The sequence below is a fragment of the Gracilinanus agilis genome, chromosome 4 (genome assembly GCF_016433145.1).
Source record: "Gracilinanus agilis isolate LMUSP501 chromosome 4, AgileGrace, whole genome shotgun sequence".
Lineage (NCBI taxonomy): Eukaryota > Metazoa > Chordata > Mammalia > Didelphimorphia > Didelphidae > Gracilinanus > Gracilinanus agilis.
Genome location: NC_058133.1, coordinates 313,405,823 through 313,421,452, shown reverse-complemented (window position 1 = coordinate 313,421,452; position 15,630 = coordinate 313,405,823). Strand labels below are relative to the sequence as shown.

The 15,630-nt window shown below is 35.8% G+C and overlaps 1 protein-coding gene across 1 annotated transcript in view; it reads right to left on the bottom strand.

Annotated features, from left to right (window-relative positions):
* The window catches only part of CD109 (CD109 molecule), a 167,461-nt gene that overhangs the window by 65,368 nt on the left and 86,463 nt on the right, over nt 1-15,630 (bottom strand). Inside the window, exons 9-14 of the mRNA XM_044673921.1 lie at nt 14,277-14,418; nt 12,601-12,710; nt 8,415-8,639; nt 5,821-5,922; nt 5,663-5,725; nt 3,172-3,348 (exon numbers count right to left, since the gene is read on the bottom strand). Of these exons, the coding sequence (XP_044529856.1) occupies nt 3,172-3,348; nt 5,663-5,725; nt 5,821-5,922; nt 8,415-8,639; nt 12,601-12,710; nt 14,277-14,418 (819 nt within the window). The remainder of the gene's footprint in view (nt 1-3,171; nt 3,349-5,662; nt 5,726-5,820; nt 5,923-8,414; nt 8,640-12,600; nt 12,711-14,276; nt 14,419-15,630) is intronic.

Below are 15,630 nucleotides of genomic sequence, written 5' to 3'. Positions count from 1 at the left end.
GTATATGTAAAAACTCCTATTTTTCAGACTTAATCTTCCATGGAGAGAACTCTGAGGGTTCTCACAGAAATATCACTGAAAGTCCAATAAACGTTCAATAAAAAGAAGGCATCTGATTTCAATAAAAACCTAAAATTTCCTTTAAGTAGAAGTTTTAGAACATTGAAAACTTGTACTCATAAGGAAAAAGTGATAATTACCTAAAGGAAAAATTAGAAGAAGAAATAAAAAAACAGAGCTGATAAATAATAAAATAAATGATCTCATGACTCCTGGACTTAAGCTATTTCTTTGGCGGGGAAGAGAGGAAACTATACCTGCAATTGTATTGATTTCAAGAATTCTCAGCTGTAGGAATTCTCTCTACCAAAGCAAATTGGTGCCTCCTCTCCTACTTAAAATCCTAGAGAGTTGCCTAGGGCACTAAGTGACTCATCCTAGCTCTCATAGCTAGTGTATTTCAGAGGCTGAATTGGAACCTAAGTCTTTCTGACTCCAAAGTCAAATGCCATCCATTAAGTTAAGCTGCCTCTACTTATAAAATAAATGATATTTTTATCTGTACTATACTTACCTGTGGCACCGTAGATAAAGTGCCAAGCCTGAAGTCAGGAAAACTCATCTTCCTGAGTTCAATCTAGCCTCAGACACTTACTAGCTGAGGGATTCTGGGCAAGTCATTTAACTCTGCCTCAGTTTCCTTATCTGTAGAATGAGCTGGAAAAGGACCAAACCACTCTAGTATCTTTACCAAGAAAACCCCAAATGGAGTCACAAAGTCAGACATGACTGAAAAACAACCAAGTACTTACTTTATTACGCTCATCCTTCTCCAAAAATGTTTTTCTTTATATTTAAAGCTCACTTCCTACTTGGAAATTCATACAAACTAGGATGGATATGTTCAATTTAATTTCAAGTTTACTAAAAATTTTTGTAGTACAATGACTGGAATGCTGGACCTGGAATCAGGAAAATCTAAGTTCAAATTTGGCCTTAGACACTTACTAGCTGGGCAAGTCACTTAACCTCTGTCTGCCTCAGTTTCCTCATCTATAAAATAAAGCTAATAAATAAGATATTTATTAGTACTTCACAAATCTTAAGTGACCATATAAAAGCTAGTTACTATAATTATTATTCAGTGTCAAGCTTATCAGCTGCGTTTGTGGACTAGGTATATTCTTTGTTCCAGAATTAATCAGAATAGCTAAGTACTATGAAAGAAAAGAAACAAAGGATGTGTCATTTAGTTTTTTAAAGATATGCTTTTTTTAAAAATATGCTACCTACTTTTTAGAATTTTAACAACAAATTCTATCAAGGAAAAATCCTCCAAAAATATGAAGATATCTAGGTAAATATCATAATTAAAAGTGGTTAGATAGAATAAGGGACAAAAAAGAAACACTGGTATTCAAGGGAAAAAGTTGGAAGACACTAGATATGATAAACACCTGAACATCACCAAAAGTGAAGGTAACTAATATAGCTTGACAGACAGGAAGCAACTATTCCTCAGTTGGGAGTCATTTCCAAATTAGAAGCCTATGTACAGTCAACTAGTAATTTATGAAGATTAATACCAAACTAGAAGGATTAAAAAAAATAAGATAAAAAAATAAGCTACACCAGACCAAGTATAAATAAAAGAAATCCATGTTGTAAGAAACACAATTTCAAAAGTATGGAGGCAACAATTCTTGAGATATCTAAAAGAAGGAAAAAGTTCTAAGAAACTCTTATTAGTTTATCAGTAAAATGAGTTTGGTGATTCAGCTGTCATTTAAAAAGCAGAAAGAGCCTGACTGTAAGAGAATAAGGTACAGAACCCTTCTAGGTTCAAAGATTAGGGATGGGAGCATGGCATAATGGAAGAAATGCTGTATGTAGAGCCAGGAGATCTTGGTTTGAATCCTGCCACAGATATTTATTAGCTGTGTGGCCATATACAAATCATTTATCTTCCAAGAATCTCGGTTTGCTCATCTGAAATATGGGACTAACAACATTCTCCCTGCCTCAAAGGGTTCTTTGAGAAATATACTTTGAAAACTTCAAACATTATATGTAAATATGAATTATTATTGTCACAAACTACAATACTATAGCATATAATTAGGCTTAGATATTAGTGGATTAACATATAAATACAAACTAATTTGTAATCTTAGCTAGAAAAGTTTCAAGGAGGCAGCCAGGTGGCCCAGTGAGTGGATTGAGAGCCAGGCCCAGATATGGGAGGTCCTGGGTTCCAATGTGGCCTCAGACACTTCCTAGCCGTGTGACCCTGGGCAAGTCACTTAACCCCCATTGCCTAGCCCTTACCACTCTTCTGCCTTGGAACCAATACACAGTATTGATTCTAAGATGGAAGGTAAGGGTTTAAAAAAAAAGTTTCAAGTATGTAATAAAGAACCCCAAATAGCTCCCAGGCTACTTGCTACCAAGCCCTGACCAAGCCCCAGGAAAGTCTGACTAACTCTTTCTGTAACCTTCCTAACCTGATCTACCCATCAAAATCTTTACACAAACTTCATATACTTCATTTCATTCTACCATTGATACCAAATAAGTTCTACAACCCCACTGGAATTCTCCTCCTTCTGAGCTTATTCAAAGAGCTTGTGATTCTTGGTTCAACTATTCAATTCAACACACATTTATTAAGTATCTACTGTATGAATAGCACCTTTGAAGTACTAAAGGGATAGAGCATTTATACAGTGTGTTCTAAAAGTCTTAAGACAGTTTGAAACTTTGGAACTTTCAAAACATTCCTTATAGATGAGGTTCCAACATAAACAAGCTATAAACAACATAAAACCTACAGTCACACAAATTTGTATTCACATACACATAGATAACTGTAACATTCAGTAATACATGAAAATCAAAATATTCCTGCACTTATTCACCTCTGGAATCCTAAAATGTTTCAGTTTCATGAGCATGGATTTTGATCACTACAGAAACCCAGGTAGACAAAAACATGACTGCCAACTAAACTGACAGAGTTAATCCAACTAGAATACATAAATGAAATTTTTATCTCCTTTGCCAAAATTCTAGCCTTAAAATTTAATCAATCTGCATTAACCATGCTTTCCTTAAAAAATATTCGGGATTATCATTTTTTTTGTAATTACAACCTGGAGTCTAATTTCTTACCTTATTCTTAAAGACAAGTTGGACAGGAACTTTCAAAACATCATTTATAATTTCCCCATCATCTCCAACATAGTACACAATAATACAGGCTTTTGGAGCCCAGGAATTTTCTGGTGTTAAAGAAAAAGTTGAGCCATTCTTTTTGCCTACTGCAACCAGCTGACTTTGGGATATCACCTGAAAATAAAAACCCATACAATTTATTTCATGTGATCTGAAATAATTACACCTTCTACATTTATCATAATTACAAGTGCAAACATATGTTTGACTTCAGTCTGTCTCAAAACTTCTCCAGAATCAAGTATACATTAGTAAATATCCTGTATAATGTACTCATCTGGATTAGAATATATTTGCATTTAATAGAAAAAATTAAGATATTTTTAATTAAAATATCTTTTGTGCAAAGCATAAATATATATATAATTTAAGAAATTACAAGGTCTGTTTTTTTTTAATTTGGTTTGGTGAATCAGAAGAGACAAACTATCCCATTTATGTGGATCAAGTTTTCAAAAGAGAAATGGTGGGGAGAAACTGAATATAAGAACACAGATTTAACTAAAATGGATGGTAGTAGAAAGAAATAAGGGAAACATTATTAAAATAGGACTGACTGGACTCTCTAGCCTCACAATTAGAGACACATAGATCTCTCTAAAGCAGTCTGGCGTTGAGGAAGGAGTTGTAGTTTTAGAGTCTGAGTTTGGTGGGCACCAGGGTCCTCCAATACACCCCAAATTCCTAGAGACAACACAGGTCAAGATTACATGAGGAATTCACCTTGTAAGGCTGGCAGTTGAACAAACATAGGATCCTCTACCTCTAAGCTTGGGATGTATTTACACTAACCTTAAAATAAGGGTCTGAGCATGAAGGGATGCCTCATGTTTACATCTCAAACACATTAGGTTCCTCCAGATAATTTACCCACCATTATGATCCCTACATCTCAAACATCACTTATGATCCCAAACATCCCTACGTTTCTCAAGATGGGTAATATGATCAGGATACCATAAAGGATATGTACTTGTACTATGCCCCCAGAGCCACCTCTATGATCAAGATGTCATAAAAGATGTGTGCTTATGTTTAAGCCCCTAGACCCAAAGGCACCTATTCAATTACCTATTCTCCCCTGTTTGCCCCACTTATTTGTTCTCATTGTTCATCCCCCTCCCCATCCTTCCCTTCCAAGTCACTTAGACCCCAACCCTTTAGGATATAAAAATCCTGAACTTTTCTCTGTTCAGGGAGGCAGTTGGTCCTGCACGCTGCCTCCCAACCATTCGACGTAAATAAATCTCTCTATCTTTAAAGGGTTCCCACTGGAGTCTGTCATTCTTGAAAGGGCACCCTCTCTGGACCAAGGGTTAATCTCCAGCCCCCCACAACATGAGAACCTGGGTCCAAATCCCACATCTGCTACCATAGCTAGCAAGGTGGCCTTGGGCAAGTCGCTTTTAACAAATCTGAACCTCAGATTCCTCATCTATCAAACAAAGGTAAAGAGCTTTGCAAAACTTTAAGAAGTTATAAAAATATTAGATATTATTAACCCTGTGACTCATGAAATGGAGAGTGAAGGAGCCAGTCCCTGTAGGACACAGAGCCCAGTATAAAAGAATATTCTAATAATGTGAGTGTGAACCCCTTCCTTATCCCCTTTTTATGATTATAATAGTATTAGTCTTTATGATTATTTTAATAACATAATCATTAGTCTTGAGTTAATAGTCAAATAATATAGTTTACTTTATAAAAATTATAAACAATATCTAAGAAAAATACAGTTTAGGATGATATCAAATCTTGTTTACAGGTATTTTGACCTTAAGCCTATAACCCAAGAATTTCTATTAAGCTCACACTCTGCTCTTGGGTACAAACGCTGGCCAAAGGGAGGTGTTGAGACTGCTCTTGAGTGCAAACTGATGACCATCTAACTGCTGACTCCTAGTATTAAATCATAATTGTCAGCAGAAAACAATTAGACCCTATCTTGGAAAGGCTAAAAACATAGTCACCACCTATAGTGATTATTTTTCTACTTTCCAGCTTAATCAGCACTTGTGTCCTTAATTAAGAACTGCCCATGTGAAAGATTTTGCATCCATCCTATTTTAATTTTGATCGTATTTTCTGTCACTGTGTCATCAGATTTCTCTGCATGGAAAAAAAAAAGGCTATCTCCTACTGCTCTGGATCTCTGGTCTTGATTTTGACCAGAGTCCAGCTTTATTGTGAGTCTGGACACCTCTTAATAAACTTATTTATTATTAGTTTGGAGTCTTTTATTGATGTTTATAATTAATTTTGACCTTGTTTCCCTCATTGGTGTTTCTGCTAACAAATTTTCACCACAATGGTGTTGTAGGAAGGGCAGTTTGAAGAAGAATAATGTTGAAAGAAAAACCGTAAGATTGATATAGGTATACAGTAATATGTCAAATGATATATAGCATATTTTAAACTGCTGAATTACCATATAACTTAGTTCCTTCAGTGGCTTGTTGCTACTGACAGTCAGTTCAAAAGGTGAGCCAGCCTAAAAAAAAAAAAACATTCTCATTAATATATAAGACTCAGTGATAAGGCAGACATGCTAATGATATGATCGATTATTACATAAATATACATTACCTTTACATTTTCGCTTCCTGTTTTTAACTGGATATATGTCATACTAGGAGATCTAAACATGCCATGAATTGATAAGCTATTCACACTCTCAAGAAAAGAAGCCTAGAACAAAACCAAAAAAAAAAAAAGCTTTAATTTCCACTAGTTTAATACCCTTACATTAAGTCTTGGCAATTAATGGGAATGCAATCTATACAAAATTCTGAATAGTTTATCCCTTTTGAAATAAAGTAGACTTCATTTTTTAAAGCAAGTAAAGGTTCATTTTTTAAGAGGGTAAAATGTATGCCATTAATACTAGATGTCTACAATTAGTAATATAATACAATTATATTTATGATGAATTATAATAATCAAAATTATAACTAATCATATAATAATTTTATTATATAATAATATAATATAAGAATGTTTTACTTCTATGCTTCAAAAGATAGGACTTTGGAGCAACAAGGTGGTTCAGTGAATAGAGAGCCAGACCTGGAGATAGGAAGACCTGGGTTGAAATCTGGCCTCAGATACTTCCTAGCTGTGTGACCCTGGACAAGTCATGTAACTCCAAATGCCAAGCCCTTACCACTCTTCTACCTATGAACTGATACTCAGTATCAATTCTACGACAGAAGATAAAGGTTAAAAAAAAAAAGACAGGTCTTCATGGATACAAGGCAAAGAAAAGAAAAACTCAGAAAAAAAAAGTCACTAACATTAAAGGAAAAGCAGAAAAGGAGCACGAAGTACAGAGATGGAGTGTTATTATGTGTAAGGAAGAGCAAGATGGTGAGTGTGGCTGAATCAGTGCATGGAAACAAATAAAGAGTAAGAAGGAAAGGAAGGAAGGGCCCCTATTCCACTCACCCCCCAACTAGATCAGCAGTCAATTGCAGGACCCCAGGGGAAAGCTGTAAAGGTTCTATGCTGCTTGGTTTCCCAGCCACAAGTTTCACCTCATCCCAATGCATCCTCCATGCAGTTGGCAAAGTAATCTTCCTAAAATGCAGGTTTGAGGGGGCAGCTAGGTGGCTCAGTGGATTGAGAACCAGGCCCAGAGATAGGAGGTTGTAGGTTCAAATCTGGCCTCAGACATTTCCTAGTTGTGTGATCCTGAGAAAGTCACTTACCCACCATTGTCTAGCCCTTATTGCTCTTCTGCCTTAGAACCAATACACAGTATTAATTCTAAGATGGACAGTAAAGACTATAAAAAATAAAATAAAATGCAGGTTTGACCACATGGAACCATTCTCCCTCTTCAATAAACTGCAGTGGTTGACCTCTAGAGGGGGTCACTGGGTAGCTCAGTGGATTGAAAGCCAGGCCTAGAGATGGGAGGTTCTAGGTTCAAATCTGGCCTCAGACACTTCCCAGCTGTATGACCCTGGGCAAGTCACTTGACCCCCATTGCCTACCCTTACAGAGTATTGACTCCAAGATGGAAGGTAAGGGTTTAAAAATAAATAAACAAACAAACAAATAAATAGATGGATGAATGAATGAATGAATCATTTCAACCTATTACCTATACAATCAAATATAAAATTCTCTTTGGCATTTAAAGACCTTCACAATTGGTGTCATTCTTAAAACACTGCTGGGACAGATTTCTAGAATCTGTTTCCTGAGAGCAGGAACTTCTTCATTTTTTTGCCTTTGTATCTCTAGCACCTAACATAATGCCTGCCATATAGCAGATGATTAATAAATGCTGGTTGGATTGAAATAGATCTTTAAGGGGAGAAAAGAAGCTAATAGGTCTAAGAAATTAGAAAAGTAATGAATATTATCATAGCACCCAGAGGAAGGAATTGAAGAGAAGACAGACTGGGGGGGGGGGGGGAAGGGTGCATGGGAGGGGGGACATTAGAGGGGGGGGAAGAGCCGTCACATACTCTCAAAAAATATATACCCTTCCATCCCCAGCCCATGAAGGGATCCAAGCAAGAAAACAACCAGTCACTGTCTCTACTTCTGTGTATTCATCGCTTGATCTATCCATGAAACAAGCAAAAGGAAAGGACCTAGGTGTTCCACATATGGCTGAAGTCCATACTTTACAGTTCAGCCCCAGCTTCGGGGTACAATCCACAACAAACAAAATAGACCAGTATGGAACAGACAAAATGGCCAAGAGACTCCTGGCAAAACCATTGAAGGTTTTCAGATGGTGAGGATAAGGTGGCTGGGAGAATGGAAAATCACTTCTATTTTCCTTTCTTTTCCTTTATAAAAAAAACAATTTCTAGTTCATCAAAACACATATCCAGCCTCTCTAAAACCCAAATTATGAAAGACTACATATCTGCTCAAAATGCTTAAGTTCTTGGCAATTAGAACTTTTAGAATACTATATCTTATAATGTTCTTCTAAAAACTTTCTCAAGTGCCTTTACCAGAACTGCCATCATCTGACTGTTCTGAATTCTCAAAATAAATATACTTTTCCTACCTTTTCACATGATCAAATATCTTTATTCTTTAAGCATTTGAATCCCTGAGTGGTGGTTGCTTTGTGTTTATTCGAAGCAAAGGAAAACTTATCACCAAGTTACAGTCAAAATAACATTTTCTTAAGAGTAAATGGATACAAACAGCACCTTCACTTGCAGTTGACTGGTATTAACCAAGATTGGGAATTCAAGATGAATGGTCCCATCTTCTGGAACTGGGTAATTTAGGATCTGGACAGTTTCCCTTTCCTGATCTTCATTGTTCCATTTGTCCCAATAATTAGTGTAATTTGTCTGCGTTATGGTGAGGGTTATTTTGTTTCTAATTTCTTCTGGAGTCAGCTGAACATTGTCAGAGCGGGTTATCTTCACCTAATTGCCAGAAAGGAACACAAAGAGAAAAATGATGTTACAAGAGAACAGGAATTATTTCATTTGAATCTGGTTTCTACCCCCTATCATTCTTTCTGAAACAGATCTATTGGGTATCACTGCCAGTTTAATTAAGCAAAACACAATGGTCTTTTTTAGAGACCTCATTCCCTTTGACCTCTAAGAAGCATGTATATAACCTCCCTTTAAACTTTCTTCCCTTTGTCTGTCACTGCACTATCTTTACTCTCCTCTTACTATTCTACCTGACTGTCTTCTGTTTCTTATTGCCCTTCCCTTTCTCTAATATCTAAAAGGGAACTGATTCTGGTTTTTTTCCCTTCAAAATATCATAACTCTTCTTTCCATTGCCTCTTCTATCATCCAAATGCATGCCATTTATTTCCACACTCCTGAATTCTTAACTGATATTCCTGCTTCTCATCTAGCTATGTGTAAAAGAATTGTGGGAATTGTGGGAATTGAACTGATTCTCAGTTATTTCAGATTTCACTCATTACAGTGAGTCTGAGCAAGTCCCTTAATCTGTATTGGCTTCAATTTCTTCCATTGTAAAATGGAGAAAATAATAGACCTACCTTACAGGGTTGCTATAAGAATCAAATGAGATATTTATAAAACATCTAGTACAACGCCTGGCTCATAGCAATATAAATGCTTATTCCTCTTCTAACTTCCCAGATTCTGTGTTTCCAGTGTCTCCTGTATTTTTCCAGCCCATTAATATTCCTAAAGCAAATTTCTTTCAGTTTTGTTACTTACCATTCATAAATTACTGGTGGCTCTCTACTGCCTACTTTTTCATAATAAAAACAAATAATTTTTTATAACTGTTATAGGAAATAGCAAGCCACTCTAGTATCTTTGCCAAGAAAACATTAAATGGGGTCACAAAGAACCAGACACAACTGAAATAACAAAATGACATTAGCAAAATTTAATTAATTAATAAAATAAAAGATTAATTCCATTCTATCAAAATCACTTTGCATTTAATATCATCTCCATATATCTTGCATTCATTTATCTGCCAATACTTTGTTCTGCCAAGTAAAATATAATTCCACCAGGGCAGGGCCTGGTTTTTGGTTTTCTGGGATTTTTTTCTTTTTTTTTTTTATTTGTTTTGCCTTTCCCTATTACTAGGCAGGTAGGTGACACAATGGATAGAGCATTGGGCCTGGAATTTTAAAAAGACCTGAATTCAAATTTGAACTCAGTCACTTAACTAGCTGTGTGACTTTGGATAAGTCATTTAATTCAGATTGCTTTGGTTTGTAAAAAAAAATAAGGATAAAAATGGCACCTCCCTCATAGGGTTGCTGTAAGAATCAAATGAGTTAATATTTGTAAAGTGCTTAGCACAGGGTCTGGCACATGGTAGGTATCATTTAAATATTTTTCCCTTCCCTTCTCCCCTTAATTATAAGTTTTATATATATGATATATATATTATAACTGAATAAAATCAAAACTTCTCAATTTGGAATTCTGGGCCTTGTTGGGAAACTTTTCCAACCATGTCTCCCATTATCCCCCTGTATAAATGCTACACTTTAGACTGAGAATTCTTAAACTTTTTTGTATCATGGTCCCCTTTGGTAGTCTAGAGAAATCTAAAGGCACTTTCTTTGAAAAAAGTTTTTAAATAATTGAAGAAAATGTTAAATTTCATTTAGAGAGTAATGAAAAAAGATGTTTGTTTTTTCCCAGTCCATGTTCATGAACCCCTCTGAAATCTATCCATGGACCCAGAGGTCTATGGACCACAGGTTAAGAATTCCTCTTTTAGATGTATCTAACAAAATTCTTCAAGATAAATTTCAAACCCTCCCTCTTCCATGAAACCTTCCTTAATGACCTTTCTCTCTTTCCTCTAAGAGGTAATATTGGAACATCACTTATTATTTGTATCACTTATTTGATACTTGCCATTATTAGCCTTGTACCTTTACTTTTTGCTACTTATTGATTACTTCTTGTAATTTTTACTATTATACAATGGTATCTCCTCAAATAGATTATAAGTATCTAGGGAACATGATCAGTCCCTGATGTTTCTATGTGTCACTCACAATACCTATCTATAGTGCCTGATACAAAGTAAGTATTGAACAGAAAAAGGTGCTATAGGTGTTGATTTGACTGAATGCAAACATTATGTTTTCTCAAAGACAAATATAATTTAGTTAGTTATAATTGAATGACAAATCCTTAAAATGCACATCTTCATGTCACAATTGATAGGTAGCATCAGGTATAGCCAAAATTAGCCTTTTATAAACATCATACTGGCATTGAAAAAAGCTAACTGCTTGATTGGCCAATATTACAGCAAAGTAAATTGATAAATGTTGGAGGGGATGTGGCAAAATTGGGACTCTAATACAGTGCTGGTGAAGTTGTGAATTGGTCCAACCATTCTGGATGGCAATTTGGAACTATGCACAAAGGGCTTTAAATGAATGTCTGTTCCTTGATCCAGCCATACTACTGCTGGGTTTGTACTCCAAAGAGATAATAAGGAAAAAGACTTGTACAAAAATATTCATAGCTACCCTCTTTGTGGTGGCAAAAAATTGGAAAATGAGGGGGTATTCATCAATTGTGGAATGGCTGAATAAATTGTAGTATATGATGGTGATGAAATATTATTTTGCTAAAAGGAATAATGAACTGGAGGAATTCCATGTGAACTGGAACAACCTCCAGGAAGTGATGCAGAGTGAATGAAGCAAAATCAAGAGGACGTTGTACACTGAGACAGATAAACTGTGGCACAACCAAATGTAATAGACTTTTCTACCAGTAGCAATGTAATGATCCTGGACAATCCAGAGGAACTTGTAAGAAAGAACGCTATCCACATCCAGAGAAAGAACTGTGGGACCAGAAATGCATTGGAAAAATATATGCTTGATCATGTAGTGAGATAGAGATCTGATTAGGGTTTTGATATTAAAGGATCACTCTATTGCAAATATGAATAACATAGAAATATGTTTTGAACAATGATACATGTATAACCCAGTGGAACTGTTTGTTATCTTTGTGAGGAGTGAGGAGAGAGCAGGGCAGGGGGGATTGTGGATCATGTAACCATGGAAAAATATTCTAAATAAAAATTAAAAATTTTTTTAAAACTAACTGCTCTTTCTATATAATTCCTAATCCCTATAATAATGAGGGTTCAATTCGATCATCTAAATTTAGCAGAGAGTACTTTACTGATATTGTCATTCGGTCATTTCAGTTGTGTCTGACTTTTTGTGATCCTATTTAGGGGTTTCTTGGCGAAGATACTAGAGTGGTTTCCCATTTCCTTTTCCAGGTCATTTTACAGATGAAGAAACTGAGGCAAACAGGGTTAAGTGATTTTCCCAGGATCCCACAGCTAGTAAATGTCTGACATAAGATTTGAACTCACAAAGATGAGTCTTTCTAGCTTTAGGTCATGCACTCTATTCCCTGAAACACCTACCTATCCCTAATTTTAATATCTCTACATAAAATGTTCTCTTTCTTTGGAGACTCCCCACATAAACACACACCCTATGAAAGATAGGAGACAGGCTTTAGGAAAACAAGTTCACATTTCTCTTTCTAGATTTAACCTAGATATTGATAAATTGATGAATTTCATACTTAATTCTATTATATTTCATTTCATGAGCTCTGCACTTAAGATTCAAAAAGTCTGAGTTTAAGTCCTAGCTCTGCTTCTTATTGATTATCTTTGGAAAAGTCTTAAATTCTTTAATCCTCAATTTCTTTTAAATTGTGCCTATTACTTGCATTCCCTACCTTTTAGGATTTCTATGTGAATTAAGGGAGATAATGATATTACACTATTATAAAACTATAACAAAATATGCATATATATGAAAAACCATTATTTTAATTTATTGATTTCCACTTATAATTACATATATCAACTTACAGTAGCTGTGTAGTTGAGAGTAGGCTTCAGGACAGTAGCATAATCAAAAAATTCAATGGTATAGTCATTTGCCTTGAAAAATACATTGGAACTTGCATTTCGGGAGATTCCTGTTTCAGAAATGGTATCATTTAGATAAAAAGAAATCATACTTTTATCAATAAATGTTTCCTAATATACCTTCCCCCAAACTCAATACCAATAAGGAATCATTGGCGTTATTTCAGAAGCCTATTTTCCTCAAGTAAATCCTTTGGCACTAGAGCAGAAGGGTTAGTTCTAGCATCTCTCTCTCTCTCTCTCTCTCTCTCTCTCTCTCTCTCTCTCTCTCTCTCTCTCTCTGTCTCCCACCACCACCATCTCCTTGAAATCTCATTACCAATGTCCTTTATTAGAGTTATGTGTTGCTCATCCTTCATTTTAAAAAGGATCAATAACATCATAGAGTGATGTCTTGAATCAGGAGTGAATTGGATTTAAATGAGAGAATTGCAGTCATCTGCCTCACTCTCTCTTCCATTTGTCATTATCAAAGTTCAGGGGCAAGACAAAAATCAGGATGACTTGCAATGGCCCAGGATGCAGTGGATGACACTGGCATCTTAGATGTCTGACCAAGTTCTAAGCATTTCATAGAACCTGCTTTAACCACCTTCATGGTCATTGGAACAAAATATTCTCATGTGCCCGTTCTGCCAAAGGAAGTCTTCATATGCTTAGGGAAGACATTCCCCTAACTCACTGATAGGTTTGAGGCCCATCAGATACCTTCAGTCTGGCCCATGAACCAAGATAGTTTTACAAAGGTGTGGCTGCTATAATGCTACAGCTTCTTGGAACCTCAGGTGGAGAGTTAAGTGAAGGTAAACATCAAAGATGGATGAGCAACCCTGAAAAGGACTTGATAAGCCCTCACACCAGAAATGCTAGTCCTCTCCGGACACCCCATAATAGGCACATAAAGCAACTCTATTTTCTCCCACCAGGAGTCACAAAGAGAAGGGACTTTGGAAATGTCAAGTCTTTTACAATGCTATATCTATGATCCAACATGATAGCATCAGAAAAAGACAGAAAGGAAAGGTATCATGAATGAAGTGAAATTTCAGGAGATATTTGAATGAAGGCAAAAACTAAGCTTAGCCAGGAAAAGGCAGGAAATTCCAGCCATAAATTGAAACCTGAAAGAAAACTTAAATTTTTTGTAGGTAGATATGAAAAAAATTATACTAGCTATTAATCTCCATTAATGACTTAAAGATTGAAAAGATAAGATAAAATATCCACAAAATATCCTATAGTATTCTGCACTTATATCTTTCCCCAAATTAGAATATAAATTCAATAAATATAAAGATGATATCTCATATAATGTTCTATTGCAATACTCTAAACTGGGTCCTTAATAAATAAATAAATAATGAATGAATGAATGAATGAAAAGTTGGGGCTTTTTTTAATTCTATGGAAACTACTAAAAAATCCAATATCACTGAACTGTAACTTCTATCTAGTAGATTAGAAGAGACAATATAGCTTATAAATGTATTTAGTCTAAGAAAATCTTACATGAGAAGCAACAAAACATGGCTCAGTGATTTTAAAGTGCTCTTCAGAAGATATCATAATGTCATAATGAGAAATCATTACCTTTTTATAAACAATATACTATATACCTGTGAGTGATTCCGTCACTACAGCAATAATTTCTACTGGCCCAGGAGAAGATATATCACTGGGGTAATGTAGTTCATCTGCATTATTCATGACACTTTTCATCTCTAGGTCATTAAATGTGAAGTTTGCAGATCCATTTATCTGTTCAAAAAGAGAATGCATATTTTTAATTGAATTATTCAAATTCTAGAAATAATCCTCTAAATTAAATTCTAATTACACTAAAGTCATAACTGCTGCCTTCTCATACCATTTATCTTTATAAAAATATTAAATCCTGCTATATTCAAAGACTTATTCTATAAATGAGGCAACTAGGTGGTGCAGTATATAAAATGCCAGACTTGGAGTCAGGAAAACCTTAGTTCAGTCCTATGTCAGACATTATCCTAGCTGTATAACTGTAGGAAGTCACTTCAGCTTCCTCAACCTCAGTTTGTTCACTTATAAAATGGGGATAATCATAACCTATTCACCAAATCGTTATGAGGATCAAATGAGATAACATATGTAAAATGCTTTGCAAACTTTTATAGTTCATATAAAAGTTTGCTATTAATATTGTAATGAAAGGTTGGTGAGCAGGAATTGGCATGCTTTCTGATGCAGTACACCCCCATGTCTCCCAACCCCTGTGGAATCGGCTAGGGAGCCTAGTTCCAGAGAGATATGATGATGATGTGACATGGAGATGCCTTAAGGAAATATGCTTAGATGTTCTAGCTTGCTAGACTGGAGGAGCATTTTTTATTGGCTGAATAATGAGAAATAGGGTATCTTGAAAAGACATTGATCAGTCAGAGCTAGTCCTGTTGATTTCTTCCTGACTGTGTTTTAGTGGGAGAAGGAAGAGAATTCTCTAAGAGGAGAATCCACAGGCCTTCTCCATTAAAGGACCACAAGGAGCCTGTGGATATGAGCCTTGGTTGTTAGCCTTAGTATTTGTTCTTTCCTGTTTGAGATGTGAGAGTTTGGGCATTCCTGTGAGATTGCGAGCTTCAAAAGATCAGAAGAGTAAGCCACCAGGAGCAGAGTCCATGATGGGTTTTGCAGTTAATCCAATATTAAGGTCTTGACCAGGGGTCGGCAATGTATGGCTCTCAAGCCATATCTGGCTCTTTTGAGGGCCAGATATGGCTCTTTCTGCAGGAGCCATAAAGTCATTTTTTTTTCAGGCGCTGTTACAGGAGCGCGCACTGTGAGCACTGTACGGCTCTCACGAAATTACATTTTAAAAAATGTGGCGTTTATGGCTCTCATGGCCAAAAAGGTTGCCGACCCCTGGTCTTGAGGAGGAAGCTCTGGGACCTAGCCTAGCTATAGCTAAGATAAGGATTCATTTAGCAATTATGT